Here is a 20000-nt window from a genome sequence, read left to right on the forward strand (position 1 = left end):
ATACACACACAGATATACACACACAGATAGACACACACAGAGAGACACACACAGAGAGACACACAGAGACACACACAGATATACACACATAGACACACAGATATATACACAGAGACAGACAGGCAGACGCACACTACATACACATAGACAGACACACACACGCAGACACTACACACAGATATACACACATAGAGACAGACAGGCAGACACACACTACATATACACACAGATATACACACAGAGACAGTTGATCTGAGACATGTTGTACGTATGAGAACCTTTGAGACTGAATCAGGAGCTGCTCTGAGAGCCAGAAAGCTGACCTTAAAGTCTCCTCAGTCCTATAATGGGTCCAGACAGAGAGACAGACAGACAGACAGACAGACAGACAGACAGACAGAGACAGACAGACAGACAGACAGACAGACAGACAGACAGACAGACAGACAGACAGACAGACAGACAGACAGACAGACAGACAGACAGACAGACAGACAGACAGACAGACAGACAGACAGACAGACAGACAGACAGACAGACAGACAGACAGACAGACAGACAGACAGACAGAGACAGGTCTGTGATGATGAGAAGCGCAGGGGTACGGACCTCAGCCAATGATGGTGGCTGAGTGCTGCTGCGGGCGTTCTGATTGGAGGACGAGTGGTCCACTGTCAGAACCACAGCAGCACGAGACAGACGCTCTCCTGAACAGACGCTCCTCAGACCCTCTCAGGTCTAAAGGTCCTGCTGCTGGATCTCTAGTGGTCCCTCCCAGAGCCTCATGGTGGACTGGTGTCCTGCTGCTGGGTCTCTAGTGGTCCCTCCCAGAGCCTCATGGTGGACTGGTGTCCTGCTGCTGGATCTCTAGTGGTCCCTCCCAGAGCCTCATGGTGGACTGGTGTCCTGCTGCTGGATCTCTAGTGGTCCCTCCCAGAGCCTCATGGTGGACTGGTGTCCTGCTGCTGGATCTCTAGTGGTCCCTCCCAGAGCCTCATGGTGGACTGGTGTCCTGCTGCTGGGTCTCTAGTGGTCCCTCCCAGAGCCTCATGGTGGACTGGTGTCCTGCTGCTGGGTCTCTAGTGGGTCCCTCCCAGAGCCTCATGGTGGACTGGTGTCCTGCTGCTGGGTCTCTAGTGGTCCCTCCCAGAGCCTCATGGTGGACTGGTGTCCTGCTGCTGGGTCTCTAGTGGTCCCTCCCAGAGCCTCATGGTGGACTGGTGTCCTGCTGCTGGGTCTCTAGTGGTCCTTTTCTTTTCTTTTGTACCTAACATGTCTCAATTCAGATACTTCTGTAAGTACACTTGCATGTAGTACGCTGTGTACTCTCCTGTGTAGTACGCTGTGTACTCTCCTGTGTAGTACGCTGTGTACTCTCGTGTAGTACGCTGTGTACTCTCCTGTGTAGTACGCTGTGTACTCTCGTGTAGTACGCTGTGTACTCTCGTGTAGTACGCTGTGTAGTACGCTGTGTACTCTCGTGTAGTACGCTGTGTAGTACGCTGTGTAGTACGCTGTGTACTCTCCTGTGTAGTACGCTGTGTACTCTCCTGTGTAGTGCGTGTACATTTCGACAGGGTAGTGTTGTCACAAATCGCACACTGACAGGAAGTGACTTCATCTTTAACGGTGAACTACTCTTCTACTCTGGTCTCTAAATCTTCTCTAAATCTACTCTGGTCTCTAAATCTACTCTGGTCTCTAAATCTACTCTGGTCTCTAAATCTTCTCTAAATCTACTCTGGTCTCTAAATCTACTCTGGTCTCTAAATCTTCTCTAAATCTACTCTGGTCTCTAAATCTACTCTGGTCTCTAAATCTTCTCTAAATCTACTCTGGTCTCTAAATCTACTCTGGTCTCTAAATCTACTCTGGTCTCTAAATCTTCTCTAGTCTCTAAATCTTCTCTAGTCTCTAAATGTTCTAAATGTTCTCTGGTCTCTAAATGTTCTCTGGTCTCTAAATGTTCTCTGGTCTCTAAATGTTCTCTGGTCTCTAAATGTTCTCTGGTCTCTAAATGTTCTCTGGTCTCTAAATGTTCTCTGGTCTCTAAATGTTCTCTGGTCTCTAAATCTTCTCTAGTCTCTAAATGTTCTCTGGTCTCTAAATGTTCTCTGGTCTCTAAATGTTCTCTAAATGTTCTCTAGTCTCTAAATCTTCTCTAAATCTACTCTGGTCTCTAAATCTACTCTGGTCTCTAAATCTTCTCTAAATCTTCTAGTCTCTAAATCTTCTCTAAATCTACTCTGGTCTCTAAATCTTCTCTAAATCTTCTAGTCTCTAAATCTTCTCTAAATCTACTCTGGTCTCTAAATCTTCTCTAAATCTTCTAGTCTCTAAATCTTCTAGTCTCTAAATCTTCTCTAAATCTACTCTGGTCTCTAAATCTTCTCTAAATCTTCTAGTCTCTAAATCTTCTCTAAATCCACTCTGGTCTCTAAATCTTCTAGTCTCTAAATCTTCTCTAAATCTTCTAGTCTCTAAATCTTCTCTAAATCCACTCTGGTCTCTAAATCTACTCTGGTCTCTAAATCTTCTCTAAATCTTCTAGTCTCGAAATCTTCTCTAAATCTTCTAGTCTCGAAATCTACTCTGGTCTCTAAATCTTCTCTAGTCTCTAAATCTTCTCTGGTCTCTAAATCTACTCTAGTCTCTAAATCTTCTCTAGTCTCTAAATCTTCTTTTCTGTCCAATGTCCTGCAGAGAATACCTGTTCAACGCCATCGAGACTCTGCCCTGTGTGAAGAAGAAGGCCGACTGGGCCATCAACTGGATCGGCAACCAGAACAGGATGGTAAAAAAAAAAAAAAAAAAAAAAAAAAAAAAAAAAAAAAAAAAAAAAAAAAAAAAAAGCATACAGTAGCGACGCTACACACACAGAGACGCTACACACACACAGACGCGCTACACACACACTACACACACACCACAGAGACGCTACACACTACACACACACCAGACGCTACACACTACACACACACCAGACGCTACACACACACACACACCAGACGCTACACACACACACACACACACCTCAGACGCTACACACACACAGAGACGCGCTACACACACACCACAGAGACGCTACACACACACACACCAGACGCTACACACACACACACCTCAGAGACGCTACACACACACACACCAGACGCTACACACACACACACCTCAGAGACCACACTAGGCTTCTGGAGTCGGTACTCTCTCTACACACACCAGACAGGAGGTGGTCTGGTGTCAGCTGGTGACCCTCTCTTCTTCTTCTTCTTCTTCCTCCAGGAGAGCGCGTTGTGGCCTTCGCCGCCGTGGAGGGAATCTTCTTCTCTGGTTCCTTCGCCGCCATCTTCTGGCTGAAGAAGAGAGGCCTGATGCCCGGCCTGACCTTCTCCAACGAGCTCATCAGCAGAGACGAGGTCACCGCGCGCTCTATTCAGCTTACATTAATATACTTTAGCTACTATAGGTTAGTTAGTATAGGTTAGTGGTTATACATTAGTTAGTCTACATTAGTGGTTATACATTAGTCTACATTAGTGGTTATACATTAGTTAGTCTACATTAGTGGTTATACATTAGTCTACATTAGTGGTTATACATTAGTCTACATTAGTGGTTATACATTAGTTAGTCTACATTAGTGGTTATACATTAGTTAGTCTACATTAGTGGTTATACATTAGTTAGTCTACATTAGTGGTTATACATTAGTTAGTCTACATTAGTGGTTATACATTAGTTAGTCTACATAAGTGGTTATACATTAGTTAGTATACATTAGTGGTTATACATTAGTTAGTCTACATTAGTGGTTATACATTAGTTAGTATACATTAGTGGTTATACATTAGTTAGTCTACATTAGTGGTTATACATTAGTTAGTCCACATTAGCAATAATGTGACCGGCACAGATTACTGATTTTATTTATATCTGCAAATAAAGTCCACATGTGTTGCTGGTATCTGTGTGTAACTTGTGTGTGTGTGTGTGTAACTGGTTTCTCGGGGGGTGTAACGTGTGTGTGTGTGTGTGTGTGTGTGTAACTTGTGTGTGTAACTGGTGTGTGTTTGTGGTTCCAGGGTCTCCACTGTGACTTTGCGTGTCTGATGTTCAAACATCTGGTGAACAAACCGTCAGCAGAAACAGTCACAGAGATCATCAGGAACGCTGTGGAGATCGAGCAGGTCGGTCCTCCCCTCAAACCCTCTATTATTATTATTATTATTATTATTATTATTATTATTATTAGGGTTGTTATTAGGGTTATTTTATTAATAATCTCAGACTACCAACACGCTGAAAGAGATATCAGTCCTCTGAGATCTTAAGAAGAAGCCGACAGACAGAAACCTGTTGATGTACTTTATATAATATCATCTTATTCCAGAATAACTCACCAGATGTGTACATATACTGCAGATGGTTAACACTGGTTAACATCTGGTTAACATCTGGTTAACCAGATGTTAAACAGGGCTGGGACCATACAGCTATCTGGATCATCATCATATCGGGACTTTAAGATCTCAGCAAATATCGTATCATTGAGATATCTTATCGGTATCCAACTTGTGATTTATTTTTTATTTTATTTATTTATAGCTTTTATTTTGAACATGTAAATACAATACAACATCCAAAGAAAATAGTAATATAAAAAAAACAGTTAAAAACATAAAACTCCATAATTTCTTGTACTTAAAGACCTATTTACACATAAAACTTATGTACTCCTACCCCTTCATACCCATTTACACCCTGATGTTGAACTGGTTCTAAAGGTCTCTCTCTCTCTCTGTCTGTCTCTGTCTCTCTCTCTCTGTATCTGTCTCTCTCTCTGTCTGTCTCTGTCTGTCTCTCTGTCTGTCTGTCTGTCTGTCTGTCATCAGGAGTTCCTGACCGAGGCTCTGCCGGTGAAGCTGATCGGGATGAACTGTGAGCTGATGAAGCAGTACATCGAGTTCGTGGCCGACAGACTGATGCTGGAGCTCGGCTTCACCAAGGTAACTCCCCCAGAACCTACCTGATGGTTTAGGATTATTTAAATGTTGCCGTGAGAGGTCTGTGATGATGAGAAGCGCAGGGGTACGGACCTCAGCCAATGATGGTGGCTGAGTGCTGCTGCGGGCGTTCTGATTGGAGGACGAGTGGTCCACTGTCAGAACCACAGCAGCACGAGACAGACGCTCTCCTGAACAGACGCTCCTCAGACCCTCTCAGGTCTAAAGGTCCTGCTGCTGGGTCTCTAGTGGTCCCTCCCAGAGCCTCATGGTGGACTGGTGTCCTGCTGCTGGGTCTCTAGTGGTCCCTCCCAGAGCCTCATGGTGGACTGGTGTCCTGCTGCTGGGTCTCTAGTGGTCCCTCCCAGAGCCTCATGGTGGACTGGTGTCCTGCTGCTGGGTCTCTAGTGGTCCCTACCAGAGCCTCATGGTGGACTGGTGTCCTGCTGCTGGGTCTCTAGTGGTCCCTCCCAGAGCCTCATGGTGGACTGGTGTCCTGCTGCTGGGTCTCTAGTGGTCCCTACCAGAGCCTCATGGTGGACTGGTGTCCTGCTGCTGGGTCTCTAGTGGTCCCTACCAGAGCCTCATGGTGGACTGGTGTCCTGCTGCTGGGTCTCTAGTGGTCCCTCCCAGAGCCTCATGGTGGACTGGTGTCCTGCTGCTGGGTCTCTAGTGGTCCCTACCAGAGCCTCATGGTGGACTGGTGTCCTGCTGCTGGGTCTCTAGTGGTCCCTACCAGAGCCTCATGGTGGACACACACCAACAGAGAGAGACCTGCACAAACACACACACCGACAGAGACCCCTACACACACACACACACACACACCGACAGAGAGACATGCACACGTACATCTGATAAGATATTTAGTTGTTTTCCCCCGAGAGCGTCATCATGTGACCAGGGCCTACATGTTCCTCTTTAACAGGTCTCCTGCTGTGATATTATAGGGGTTGAATTTAATTAATTTAAAAAGTCCTAAATGTGGCTCTGTGGAGACTGGGTCTTGTCGGCCAGAACCAGTCTCTCTCTCTCTCTCTCTCTGTGTGTTTTAAATGTTCCTCTGTAACGTATCGGACCAAACTGACCTGTGTGTGTCTGTGTTGTGTGTGTCTGTGTTGTGTGTGTCTGTGTTGTGTGTGTCTGTGTTGTGTGTGTCTGTGTTGTGTGTGTCTGTGTTGTGTGTGTGTCTGTGGGTGTGTGTGTGTCTGTGGTGTGTGTGTGTCTGTGTTGTGTGTGTGTCTGTGTTGTGTGTGTGTCTGTGTTGTGTGTGTCTGTGTTGTGTGTGTCTGTGTTGTGTGTGTCTGTGTGTAGATCTACCGCGTGGAGAACCCCTTTGACTTCATGGAGAACATCTCTCTGGAGGGGAAGACCAACTTCTTCGAGAAGCGAGTGGGCGAGTACCAGCGCATGGGCGTGATGTCGGGCTCCACCGACAACACCTTCAGGCTGGACGCCGACTTCTGAGACCCAGGTGGCGCCATCGCACACTCAGCCACACCTTCTCCCTCTCATTCAACCAATTGGTGTTAACCCTGGCCTATACATCACACCCAGTGCATGCTGGGTAGTCTTATCCAACCCCAGTGTATACATACCGCTCACCCAGTGCATGCTGGGTAGTGTTAGTCAACCTGGGTAGTGTTAGTCAAGCCTAGTGTAAACATACCTCTCACTCAGTGCATGCTGGGTAGTCTTATCCAACCCCAGGGAGTCTGTCCCTCTCACCCAGTGCATGCTGGGTAGTGTTAGTCAGCCCTGGTGTATATGTCCCTCACCCAGTGCATGCTGGGAAAGTCTTCAACCCAGATGCATCTAGCAGATGAACCCAGACTCTTGTACAGAGCGGAGGTCCATCAGGATGAAATGAGACTTTTTAACCAGATGGAGCCGGTTGTGTTTTGTAAATTTATAGTTTTATCTTCATTTTGTAATAAAATGTAAATTTATTTTATTTTTGTTTTTTAGGAGATTTTGTAAAATATGTACATTGACTTTTTATTTTTGGTCTTGTAATAAAAGTTTGTATAAACGAAAACCTGGTTGTAGTTTTTGATTAAACTTTCCATCTTATCTCTTTTCAGAAAACATTTGATTAAAAGTTTTAAATCTAAGGGTTTCTCGGGTCAACTTTGACACATTTTCAAAGATTATTTTAGTTTTTTCACATCAGAAATGTGGGTTTCTTAACAACCAAATTGCCCCCAAATAAGGTAAGGCAAGGCAGCTTTTATTTATATAGCACATTTCAGCAACAAGGCAATTCAAAGTGCTTTACAGAAAACATTAGAGCAGTTAGAAAACAATTTAAAAACATTAAAAGACAAGAATAAAATTTACAGTGCAGTATAAGAATTTAAAGAACTGACAGACATCTCAAGTAGTCCGTTCCATATCTTCCAGACTTCTCACCACCAGATGCTTCACATGGCTTCAAGGTTTCATTCCCAATAGTTACAGAAGCTTAATTTCATAGTTTCTTCGACTTACTGTTGACCAGCCCAACGTCTGTCTCTTATAATAACATTTTTATTATTGCGTGCATGTTCTTCACCGGTAAGATTAATGATTACTTCCATTGAACTTTGGTTGATTTAATTTCATGACATTAGAAAGTGTACTTGTAAATGTATAGGCCTTTTTTTTAAGATATGGTTTAAATCTTCTTGGTGTGGTAGTTACGGGAGGTAATTTGTCTCGAGGTGTTGCAGTTCGGTGGGCTGGGGATCTCATCGCTGCTCTTTGCAGATGATGTGGTCCTGATGGCATCATCGGCCTGCGACCTTCAGCACTCACTGGATCGGTTCGCAGCCGAGTGTGAAGCGGTTGGGATGAGGATCAGCACCTCTAAATCTGAGGCCATGGTTCTCAGCAGGAAACCGATGGAATGCCTTCTCCAGGTAGGGAATGAGTCCTTACCCCAAGTGAAGGAGTTCAAGTACCTTGGGGTTTTATTCGCGAGTGAGGGGACAATGGAGCGGGAGATTGGTCGAGAATCGGTAGCGGAGTCGCGGTATTACATTCCATCTATCGCACCGTTGTGACGAAAGAGAGCTGAGCCAGAAGGCAAAGCTCCGATCTACCGGTCAGTTTTCGTTCCTACCCCACCTATGGTCATGAAGGCTGGGTCATGACCAAAGAAAGAGATCCAGGGTACAAGCGGCCGAAATGGGTTTCCTCAGGAGGGTGGCTGGCGTCTCCCTTAGAGATAGGGTGAGAAGCTCAGTCATCCGTGAGCAGCTCGGAGTAGAGCCGCTGCTGCTGCGTCCGAAAGGAGCCAGTGGAGGTGGTTCGGGCATCTGGTGAGGATGCCCCTGGCCCTCCCCTAAGGATGTGTTCCAGGTACGTCCAGCTGGGAGGAGGCCTCGGGGAAGACCCAGGACTAGGTGGAGGGATTATATCTCCAACCTGGCCTGGGAACACCTCGGGATCCCCCAGTCGGAGCTGGTTAATGTTGCTCGGGAAAGGGAAGTTTGGGGTCCCCTGCTGGAGCTGCTCCCCCCGCGACCCGACACCGGATAAGCGGACGAAGATGGATGGATGGATGGATGGAATTTGTCTCGTAATAATTGTTGGTTGGTTTTGGATTCCTGAGACCAGAAACTGAAGGTTTCCCTCCAAGAAAACCTAAGGCTGGATTCAGAACATCAAAGTAGTAAAATAATCCTGGCTGTCTGTAGCTGGCTATCTGATACCACGTATCATTAGTGTGTATAGAGCCAGCATATTTCCACCAGACTCCATGTAAATAATCAGGACTTTTAGCGTGTATAGAGCCAGCATATCTCCACCAGACTCCATGTAAATAATCAGGACTTTTAGCGTGTATAGAGCCAGCATATCTCCACCAGACTCCATGTAAATAATCAGGACTTTTAGTGTGTATAGAGCCAGCATATCTCCACCAGACTCCATGTAAATAATCAGGACTTTTAGCGTGTATAGAGCCAGCATATCTCCACATGTAAATCAGTAAACTGTGTTTATTTCAATCAAAACTAGAGTTGTGATGGTTGGAAAAGTGGAAAGACGACACAAACCGACTTTTCATAGTTTTATTTTGTTTCTGTCAACTATGAATGAACACATTTCCTCCCAGTTTATTGTTGTTTGAGCTGCAAACTAACTGCTAACTGAAGCTCATATTTAAATATGAAATGGATTAAAAATAACAATATTTCCTCATTAAAGTGAATGGGACCGAGTGTTCAAATTTGACCAAATGATATATTTACCTATAGTGGAGTTAAAATACCGATTTACATGTGAAATGTAGCAGTATAGGGCTGCAACGCACACACACACACACACACACACACACACACACACACACACAGAGAGACACACACACACACACGATGCTAAAATTACTGATTATTTACATGGAGTCTGGTGGGTTTAGCGAACGCAATTTCATGGATGATTTAGGATTTTTGGAATTGATTTTTATTTCCATGGAAGTGGCAGACAGACAAGAAGTCAACTTGCAGTATTACCACAATATAAACATTCAACATGGGAGAATCCCTAAAATAAAAAATAACACGGACATTCTGTGAAAGGAAATTTAATTAAAAGCTCCAAACTGGATTATTCTGGAGGAGAAATACTGATTAGATCAGAGTCGGGTGGAGGTAACTCAATCATTATTAGAATCATAAGACTTGAATTGACCTCCTACCAAAACAGACTGCAGTCTGTACTGCAGTCTAGTAAGGAGTGGTCAGCTACATCATCACTCTGTACTGCAGTCTGTAGTACTGCAGTCTGTACTGCAGTCTAGCAGGGAGTGGTCAGCTATGTCATCACTCTGTACTGCAGTCTGTAGTACTGGCATGTCTCTACAGTCTTATTAGGAGTTAAACATAGCGCTGTATACTGCTACCTATAGACATGTCTCTACAGTCTTATTAGGAGTTAAACATAGCGCTGTATACTGCTACCTATAGGCATGTCTCTACAGTCTTATTAGGAGTTAAACATAGCGCTGTATACTGCTACCTATAGGCATGTCTCTACAGTCTTATTAGGAGTTAAACATAGCGCTGTATACTGCTACCTATAGGCATGTCTCTACAGTCTTATTAGGAGTTAAACATAGCGCTGTATACTGCTACCTATAGGCATGTCTCTACAGTCTTATTAGGAGTTAAACATAGCTGTATACTGCTACCTATAGGCATGTCTCTACAGTCTTATTAGGAGTTAAACATAGCGCTGTATACTGCTACCTATAGGCATGTCTCTACAGTCTTATTAGGAGTTAAACATAGCTCTGTATACTGCCACCTATAGGCATGTCTCTACAGTCTTATTAGGAGTTAAACATAGCGCTGTATACTGCTACCTATAGGCATGTCTCTACAGTCTTATTAGGAGTTAAACATAGCGCTGTATACTGCTACCTATAGACATGTCTCTACAGTCTTATTAGGAGTTAAACATAGCGCTGTATACTGCTACCTATAGACATGTCTCTACAGTCTTATTAGGAGGTAAACATACGCTGTATACTGCTACCTATAGGCATGTCTCTACAGTCTTATTAGGAGTTAAACATGGCGCTGTAATACTACCTATAGACATGTCTCTACAGTCTTATTAGGAGTTAAACATAGCGCTGTATACTGCTACCTATAGACATGTCTCTACAGTCTTATTAGGAGTTAAACATGGCGCTGTATACTGCTACCTATAGGCATGTCTCTACAGTCTTATTAGGAGTTAAACATGGCGCTGTATACTGCTACCTATAGGCATGTCTCTACAGTCTTATTAGGAGTTAAACATAGCTCTGTATACTGCTACCTATAGGCATGTCTCTACAGTCTTATTAGGAGTTAAACATAGCGCTGTATACTGCTACCTATAGGCATGTCTCTACAGTCTTATTAGGAGTTAAACATAGCTCTGTATACTGCTACCTATAGGCATGTCTCTACAGTCTTATTAGGAGTTAAACATAGCTCTGTATACTGCTACCTATAGGCATGTCTCTACAGTCTTATTAGGAGTTAAACATAGCGCTGTATACTGCTACCTATAGGCATGTCTCTACAGTCTTATTAGGAGTTAAACATAGCTCTGTATACTGCTACCTATAGGCATGTCTCTACAGTCTTATTAGGAGTTAAACATAGCGCTGTATACTGCTACCTATAGGCATGTCTCTACAGTCTTATTAGGAGTTAAACATAGCGCTGTATACTGCTACCTATAGGCATGTCTCTACAGTCTTATTAGGAGTTAAACATAGCGCTGTATACTGCTACCTATAGGCATGTCTCTACAGTCTTATTAGGAGTTAAACATAGCTCTGTATACTGCTACCTATAGGCATGTCTCTACAGTCTTATTAGGAGTTAAACATAGCTCTGTATACTGCTACCTATAGGCATGTCTCTACAGTCTTATTAGGAGTTAAACATAGCTCTGTATACTGCTACCTATAGGCATGTCTCTACAGTCTTATTAGGAGTTAAACATAGCTCTGTATACTGCTACCTATAGGCATGTCTCTACAGTCTTATTAGGAGTTAACATAGCGCTGTATACTGCTACCTATAGGCATGTCTCTACAGTCTTATTAGGAGTTAAACATAGCTCTGTATACTGCTACCTATAGGCATGTCTCTACAGTCTTATTAGGAGTTAAACATAGCGCTGTATACTGCTACCTATAGGCATGTCTCTACAGTCTTATTAGGAGTTAAACATAGCGCTGTATACTGCTACCTATAGGCATGTCTCTACAGTCTTATTAGGAGTTAAACATAGTGCTGTATACTGCTACCTATAGGCATGTCTCTACAGTCTTATTAGGAGTTAACATAGCGCTGTATACTGCTACCTATAGGCATGTCTCTACAGTCTTATTAGGAGTTAAACATAGTGCTGTATACTGCTACCTATAGGCATGTCTCTACAGTCTTATTAGGAGTTAACATAGCGCTGTATACTGCTACCTATAGGCATGTCTCTACAGTCTTATTAGGAGTTAACATAGCGCTGTATACTGCTACCTATAGGCATGTCTCTACAGTCTCATTAGGAGTTAAATTAGTTATTTTGTAGCTTGTGCAGCTGAAATTGGCTAGAGACGCTCGGTTGCTATATGACAACAATGGCTTTAAGCCGAATATTGAGCAGAAAGCAGAGCAGTAGCCTAACGTTAATCAAAACCTAATTTTCATGTATCAAACTGTGAGATATATTTGTGTAATATGTCAATAACTGAGTGAATATATACATATATATGTATATATATATATATATAACATGCATGTTAGTGATCAGTAATTAGCCTGTGCCTATGTTATCTCCTTACATATACCTACGCTCTCCGTCTCTGTAAGATTGGGAATGATTGAGATTTCTCTCGGCACAGCTACCAGAAGACTTCACACTTTCAGACAGGTTGCTCACGTCACATCTACGTCTCCAAGCTCAGCTGGAGGCTGCTCAGTAACGCTCAGCCAGCACCGGGAAAGAGACTTCTGATATCCTTCACTGGTCTCAGACCAGAGACACGGGACCTGCTGGTCCATTCTTATATATATATCGTCTACGGTAGCTTCACGTTTCTGCTTTTCTGCTCCCAAAATGTCTGCAACAATCCCGAGACAGACGTTTTTTAACCCGGTAAGATACTTTCTGTCTCTATCTCGGGTCCATTAATCGTCATCCATCCATTTGTGTATGTGTCATTAACGTTTTAATTGACTTATTATTGATTATTCAGTAAAAATGTGCCGCTGAAAGGTCTGTTCCAGACTGCTGTTTTTCCGCAGTGCGTCTGACAGACTCCTGATTTATACTTCAGTTCATCTGCAACTGGATCAATATGGGACTGGTTCATGTATGCCGAATTAAAAAGCGCTTCTTTATAGTTAGTGTAACGACTTAGTTTAAGTCATTTTGTTCGTAAGCATACGGAAAACGCAATGAAAAGTATTAAAATATGCATAATTTCTAATGGAGTTTGGTGTCGATAACAGAAAATGGTTCTATAGGCTTCTTAAATGACTCTCTTTCTCTCTCTCTCTCTCTCTCTGTCTCTCTCTCTCTCTCTCTCTCTCTCTCTCTCTCTGTCTCTCTCTGTCTCTCTCTGTCTCTCTGTCTCTCTCTCTCTCTCTGTCTCTCTGTCTGTCTCTCTGTCTCTCTCTCTCTCTGTCTCTCTGCTCTGTCTCTCTCTCTCTCTCTGTGTATATCTTTTCTGTCTCTCTCTCTCCTCTGTCTATATCTCTCTGTCTCTCTGCTCTCTCTCTGTCTATCTCTCTCTCTCTGTCTCTCTCTGTATATCTGTATGTCTCTATCTGTATCTCTGTATATATATCTTGTATGTGATATGTATGTATGTATATATGATAATATGTGATGTATGTATGTATGTATCTGATGTATATATAGTAATAAGTTGATGTATATGGTATACTTGTTAATATTATGTATATATGTATGTATATGTATTATATATATATGTATATGATATGTAGTGTATATAGTGTATATGTGTATGCGTGATGTATGTATATGTGTTATGTATATGTATATGATATATATATGTATGTGTATGTATACTTGATATATATATTAATATGATTATATGTGATATGTATGGTATGTGATGTTGATGTATATGAGTATATGCTTGTATGTATATATATGCTGATATATTATATTGGTATGTATATGTATGTATATATGTGATGTATGTGATGTATATGTATATGTAGCGTGTATATATATGTGTATGTATATATGTAGTATGTATATGTAATGTGTATATGTATGTATATATATGTATGCATATAATAATGTATGTGTATATATGTAGTATATGCTGATGTGTATGTGTATGTATATATGTATATATGTGGTTGATATATATGTGATTATGGATATGCTTTTATGTGATTATTATATATGTATATATGCTTGTTATATATAATATATGTATATATATATATATATATTATATATGCTTGATGTATATATGATATATATATTTTTCGGTGTATATGATGTGATATATATTGTATGTGTGATGTTATATATATATATATGTTGTATGTATATATATACTTTATTATGTATATATATATATTCTTATGTATGTATATATATACTCTCCAGTTCAGTTCTTTCAGTTCAGCAGGGGCTTTATATTGGCATGATTGTGGTTGCGGTGTTTGCCAAGGCACATGAAGCACGGAGCATGTTGCACATTAACATCAGTGGTCCAGTGGGATTCAGCTGGAGTGATTTAGGTTAACATCCATCGTGTCAGCCACAGTGTAACAATATGAACAACACTGATGATATCAGCAACAACATGAACACAAGAAATTTACATGTGTTTTTGTGTCTGTGTGTGTGTGTGTGTGTGTCTTTTTTTTTTGTGTGTGTGTGTGTGTGTGCTTTGTGTGTTGTGTGTGTGTGCTTTTGTGTGCTTTGTGTGTGTGTGCTGTGTTTTTTTTTTTTTTTTTTGTGTGTGTGTGTGTGTCTTTGTGTGTGTGTGTGTGTGTTTGTGTGTGTGTATGTCTGTGTGTGTATCTGTGTGTATGGGGGTGGTCACTCACTGTTCCTCAGAGGTGTGGCAGGTAAAGACATATTCTGCTGCTAGACTGCAGCTCTCTGGCTGTTCTCCCAGCAGGATCGGCATTTTATTGATGTTGGTTATTTGGTCAAATGTGGTTGTTTGTGTTGTTTGAATTTGGGGAAATGTTGAGTTCTGATTGGCTGCAGCTCTGTGCATTCTGTCAGGAAGTGCATTTAGTCTCTCTTACACAGCTGGCAGAGCGCTCTTCTTTGGGCAGCCATGATTGTTTGTCGGCCTGTCCCGATGTGCCAGGCTGTGTTCACTGAGTCTGTGTCTTGGTCAGTGTAGATCTCAGTTTGGTATGGGTATCACCGTGTGTGCCACACTGGACTCTCTTTCGTCCTCTCTCTTTGTGGTCAGTGTGCCACACTGGACTCTGTCTCTTTAGGGACAGGTAGCTCTGTACTCTCTCTTTAGGGACAAGGTAGCTCTGTACTCTCTCTTTAGGGACAGGTAGCTCTGTGACGAGGTAGGGGTTGGCTTTTTTTTGGGCAGGGTGGGGTTGGGTTTTTTTTTTGGGGGGGGGGGGGGCTCTCTCTTTAGGGGGGGGCGCGGACAGGTAGCACTGGCCTCTCTCTTTAGGGACAGGTAGCTCTGTACTCTCTCTTTAGGGACAGGTAGCACTGGACTCTCTCTTTAGGGACAGGTAGCTCTGGACTCTCTCTTTGGGGACAGGTAGCTCTGGACTCTCTCTTTAGGGACAGGTAGCTCTGGACTCTCTCTTTAGGGACAGGTAGCACTGGACTCTCTCTTTAGGGACAGGTAGCCCTGCATTTTTGCTTTGTGTTTCTGTTTGTGTGTTCCAGTTGGTGATGTAGTTTAGTTTCTGTTGGGGGTTATAATCTGGTTAACTCTGATTGGTTGGTTCCCAGACTGGTCCTGAGGCAGGACCGGGTCAGGAGGTGACCTGAGCATCAGGACCAGCTGAGTGGAGGGACTCTTCTCTTTGCTCAGCTCTTGGTGTTGCAGGGGCTTTCTGCTGGTGTAGGAGTGGGGGTCACTGTTTTTTAGATGTAGCCAATATTTGATTGCCGCTTTTTGGATTTTTGATGAATAAAGGGAGTTGGCCTAATTCAGCTCTGCAGGCGTTGTTGGTGGTTTTTCTGTGCACCTGTAGGATGCTTTTACAGAACTCTAGATGCAGGGGTTCAACTGGGTTTTGTCCCAATGGGCCTGATTCTTGGTAGGAAATAGGACCCCACACCTCACTACCGTGAGGAGAATTGGTTCTAATACAGATTCAAATAGTTTGAGCCAGATTCTAATTGGGATTTTTAATGTAGATTTGACTTTTTATTGTGCATAAAAATGCCCCGCGTGCTTTCTCTCTCAGCTCCATTATCGCTGGGTTAAAACTTCCAGTGGAACTTATTTTGAGTCCTAAATAATTGTAATGTGTACTGTGGTCTAATTTATGTGTTCCTAATGTGAAGCTGCATGTGTTTCCTTGAGATCTGGATCTTTTCTGAAGGTCATTATCTTTGTCTTTTGAGTGTTTACTGCCAGGGCCCAGGTCTGGCAGTACTGCTCAGCAGGTCAGGTTCTGCTGTAAGCCCTGTTCTGTAAGGGACAACAGGACCAGGTCATCTGCATAGAGCAGGAACTTGATCTCAGAGTGGTGTAGAGAGTGAGACCAGGTGCTGCTGATGTCTCTAGGATGGTGGCCAGCTGGTTTATATAGATGTTGAATAGAGTGGGACTCCAGACAGCAGCCCTGTCTCCACCGCTTCTGATAGAAGGATGTTGTTCTTTTTGTTTGCCAATTTTAATACTGCACTTATTGTTGGTGTACATAGATTTAATGATGTCATATGTTTCCCCTACACCAGATTCAATAACTTTGTAGAATGGTCCACTGTGGTAGGGTGAAGTCGAGATGCCTTGAAATCTATGGAAGCATCTCATATCTCTATCTCTCTCTGTCTCTATATATGTATATATATACTTTATATATATGTCTTTTATACGATATATATGATATATATATATACTTTATATATACTGATACTGATATATATATATATATCTGATATATATATATACTGATATATGCGATATATATATATTATATATATATATATATATCTATCTATATGTATATATAGTATATATATATATATACGTGATGTATATGATAGTGATATATATGTATATATATGATATATATATATACTGATATTTGATAGCGATGTATATGATATATATATATATATGATATATGGATATATGATGATAGCGATATATATGATATATATATATATAGTGTTTTTTATTTTTTTTTTATATATGCTTGATATGATGTATATATTGATATATATATATATATACGATATTTATATATATATGATATATGGATATATATATATATATACTTGATATATATAGATATATATATATATATATATATATATATATGTATATTATGATATATTGATATATATATATATCTTATTTGATATTGTTGTTGGTATTGTGTTGTGTGTGTGTGTGTTTGTGTTGTTGTGTGTGTGTTGGTGTTGTTGGTATTGTTGTGTGTGTGTTGTGTGTGTTGATGTGTGTGTTGTGTGTGTGTGTGTGTTATTGATGCTTGGTATTTGTGTGTGATGTGTGTGTGTGTGTGTGTGTGTGTGTTGTGTGTGTGTGTGTGTGTGTGTGTGTTGTTGTGTGTGTGTTGTGGTGTGTGTGTTGTTGTGTGTTGTTGTGTGTGTGTGTTGTGTGTCTACAACAAAGTTCCTTCCTGGGACTATCTAGCAGAGCACCGTGGTCTATCGGGCTTAGCCCTTACGATGATTGTGATTGGTTTAAAGAAATGCCAATAAACCAGAGCATGTTGTTCTCCCATCCAGGAATGCTGTAGTGGACTAGCCAGACCTTCCTCCGCAGCTCTCTGTGGAGGAGGAGGGTCTGGCTATGTGAGACTAGACGAGATGTTTCCAGATGTTTAGGTTTTGATTCATGACTCTCCCCTCCCCCCTCCCTCCCAACAAGGTGATCCCCTTCACTGGGACCGATCCTGGGGCGGGCTGTTGCGGGGGAGATGGTTCTCATCAGGGCTCGGTGCCCGTCTGATGCCGACAGGTGAGGACTCACCTGACATGAGAGTCACCCTGACACAGAGTCACCTGACCAGAGTCACCTGACGAGTCACCCTGACACTGTGTGTGTCTCTGTGTGTGTGTGTCTCTGATTGATGATGATGATGATGTATATTGTGTGTGTCTGTGTGTTTCTCTGTGTGTGTGTGTGTGTTTGTGTGTGTGTGTGTCTGTGTCTGTGTGTCTCTGTGATGTGTGTGTGTCTGTGGTGTGTCTCTGTGTGTGGTGTCTGTGTGTGTGTGTGTGTGTGTGTGTGTGTGTGTGTGTGTGTGTGTGTGTCTGTGTGTGTGTGTGTGTGTCTGTGTGTGTGTGTGTGTGTGTGTGTGTGTGTGTCTCTGTGTGTGTCTGTGTGTCTCTGTGTGTGTGTGTGTGTGTGTGATGGTCTGTGTGTGTCTGTGTGTCTGTGTGTGTGTGTGTGTGTGTGTGTGACTCTGTGTGTGTGTGTGTGTGTGTGTGTGTGTGTGTGTGTGTGTCTCTGTGTGTGTGTGTGTGTCTCTGTGTGTGTGTGTGTCTGTGTGTGTGTGTGTGTGTGATGTGTCTGTGTGTGTGTCTGTTGTGTCTCTGTGTGTGTGTGTGTCTGTGTGTCTGTGTGTGTGTGTGTGTGTGTGTGTCTGTGTGTGTCTATTGATGATATTATTGATGATATTGATACCATTGATGATGATGGTAAATGATGTTGATGGTGGTAGTGATGTCTCTTATTGATGATGATATTGTTGATGATGATGATCTGTATTGATGATGTGATTGATGATGATGATGATGGTGATATTGATGATGATGATGATTATTGATATTGATGTGATGATGATATTGATGATGATATTGATGATGATGATGATGATGATGATTGATATTGATTTATGATGATGATGATTGATGATGATGATCATTGATGATGATGATGATGATGCTGTTATGATTGATGATGATGATCTGATGATGATGATGATGATGATGATGATGATGATGATGATGATGATGATGAGATGATCTGTGGTAGTATTGCCTAATTAGATGATGTAGATGATGATGATAGATGATGATGATGATGTATGGATGATGATGATATGATGATGATGATGATGATGATGATGATGATGATATGATGATCTGTAGGGTAATGATGATGATGATGATGATGAGATGATGATGATGATGTGATGATGATAATGAGATGATGATGATGAGAAGATGAGATGATGATGATGATGATGATGATGTATGATGATGATATTTGTGCTATTATAGTAATTATTGTTGATTATGATGATGATGATGATGTGTGATGATGTAATGCTTGTGTGGTGTGTGTGTGTGATATGATGATGATGATGATGATGTCTGTGTGTATACATGTGTCTCTGTGTGTGTCTGTCTGTGTGTACCGTGTGTGTCTGTCTTATTGTGTACCTGTGCACCAGGTTCAGGTGAACTTCACGATGTAACGACAACGATGAAAGCCATGACTAATGATGGATTCCACTTCAACCAGTTCGATGAAGTCTCATGTGGAGGTCAGCACTCTGGAAAGCCAGCTGGAGACTGGAGGAGGTCCTGCCGGAAACCATTCCGCCCTCAGCAAACCGTTCGAGCTCCTCGCAACGATCCTCAAGACACGTTCAAGGTCAAAACGAGCCAGGAGACAGCAGCACCACCATGGGAAGATGGACAGCTGGTGCTACATGCATCTCATGGATCTGTCTACGTTGAGCTATGGCTTGAAGGAAACTTGGCATAGGCGTCATTCATTTCTCGATGAAACAAGCTGGCTGGTGATGATGCAACCACAATGAAGTGAGGACTTAAGGAGATCAAGCGTGGGGTAGGAAGCCGTGATTGGCTAGAAGCTTTCACTCAAGATTTCCTCTTTGCTGATATGATGGATGAACTGCTTTGGAATGAAAATCATCACTACTCAGTGATTGGGTAATGTGTGTGATGTGTGATGATGTATGATATTATTAGTGATATATGATGATGATGATGATGATGATGATGTGTATCTCTGTTGTTAGTGATGATAGTGTGTGTGTGAGTGTGTATATCCTGTGTGTGTGTGTGTGTGATGATGAGTGTGTGTATCCTGTGTGTGTGTGTGTGTGTGTGTGTGTGTACCTGTGTGTTTGTGTGTGTGTGCGTAGGTATGTGTATCCTGTGTGTCGTGTGTGGTATTAGTGTGTGTGTGTGTGTGTGTACGTGTGTGTGTGTGTGTGTGTGTGTGTGTGTGTACCTGTGTGTGTGTGAGGGGTGTATAGGTGTGTGTGTGTGGTACGTGGGTGTGTGTGTGTGTGGGGACGG

General features: G+C 42.2%; 2 protein-coding genes and 2 non-coding genes across 4 annotated transcripts in view; all 4 read left to right on the forward strand.

Annotated features, from left to right (window-relative positions):
- Nucleotides 1-6957, forward strand: part of LOC120546680 (ribonucleoside-diphosphate reductase subunit M2-like) — an 11917-nt gene extending 4960 nt beyond the window's left edge. The window contains exons 6-11 of the mRNA XM_039781801.1: nt 2704-2794; nt 3223-3229; nt 3286-3416; nt 4083-4187; nt 4893-5006; nt 6318-6957. Of these exons, the coding sequence (XP_039637735.1) occupies nt 2704-2794; nt 3223-3229; nt 3286-3416; nt 4083-4187; nt 4893-5006; nt 6318-6470 (601 nt within the window). The 3' untranslated portion in view covers nt 6471-6957. The remainder of the gene's footprint in view (nt 1-2703; nt 2795-3222; nt 3230-3285; nt 3417-4082; nt 4188-4892; nt 5007-6317) is intronic.
- On the forward strand, nt 578-716 carry LOC120547362. Its single transcript, XR_005637064.1, has one exon. It is a non-coding gene; the product is annotated as a small nucleolar RNA SNORD94 (small nucleolar RNA).
- On the forward strand, nt 5065-5203 carry LOC120547363. Its single transcript, XR_005637065.1, has one exon. It is a non-coding gene; the product is annotated as a small nucleolar RNA SNORD94 (small nucleolar RNA).
- A 12198-nt stretch (nt 6958-19155) lies between the features above and the next one.
- LOC120546456 (galectin-8-like) overlaps nt 19156-20000 on the forward strand; it is an 11560-nt gene continuing 10715 nt past the window's right edge. The window contains exon 1 of the mRNA XM_039781383.1: nt 19156-19377. Coding sequence (XP_039637317.1) covers nt 19156-19377 — 222 coding nt within the window. The remainder of the gene's footprint in view (nt 19378-20000) is intronic.

The sequence above is a fragment of the Perca fluviatilis genome, chromosome 18 (genome assembly GCF_010015445.1).
Source record: "Perca fluviatilis chromosome 18, GENO_Pfluv_1.0, whole genome shotgun sequence".
Classification (NCBI taxonomy): domain Eukaryota; kingdom Metazoa; phylum Chordata; class Actinopteri; order Perciformes; family Percidae; genus Perca; species Perca fluviatilis.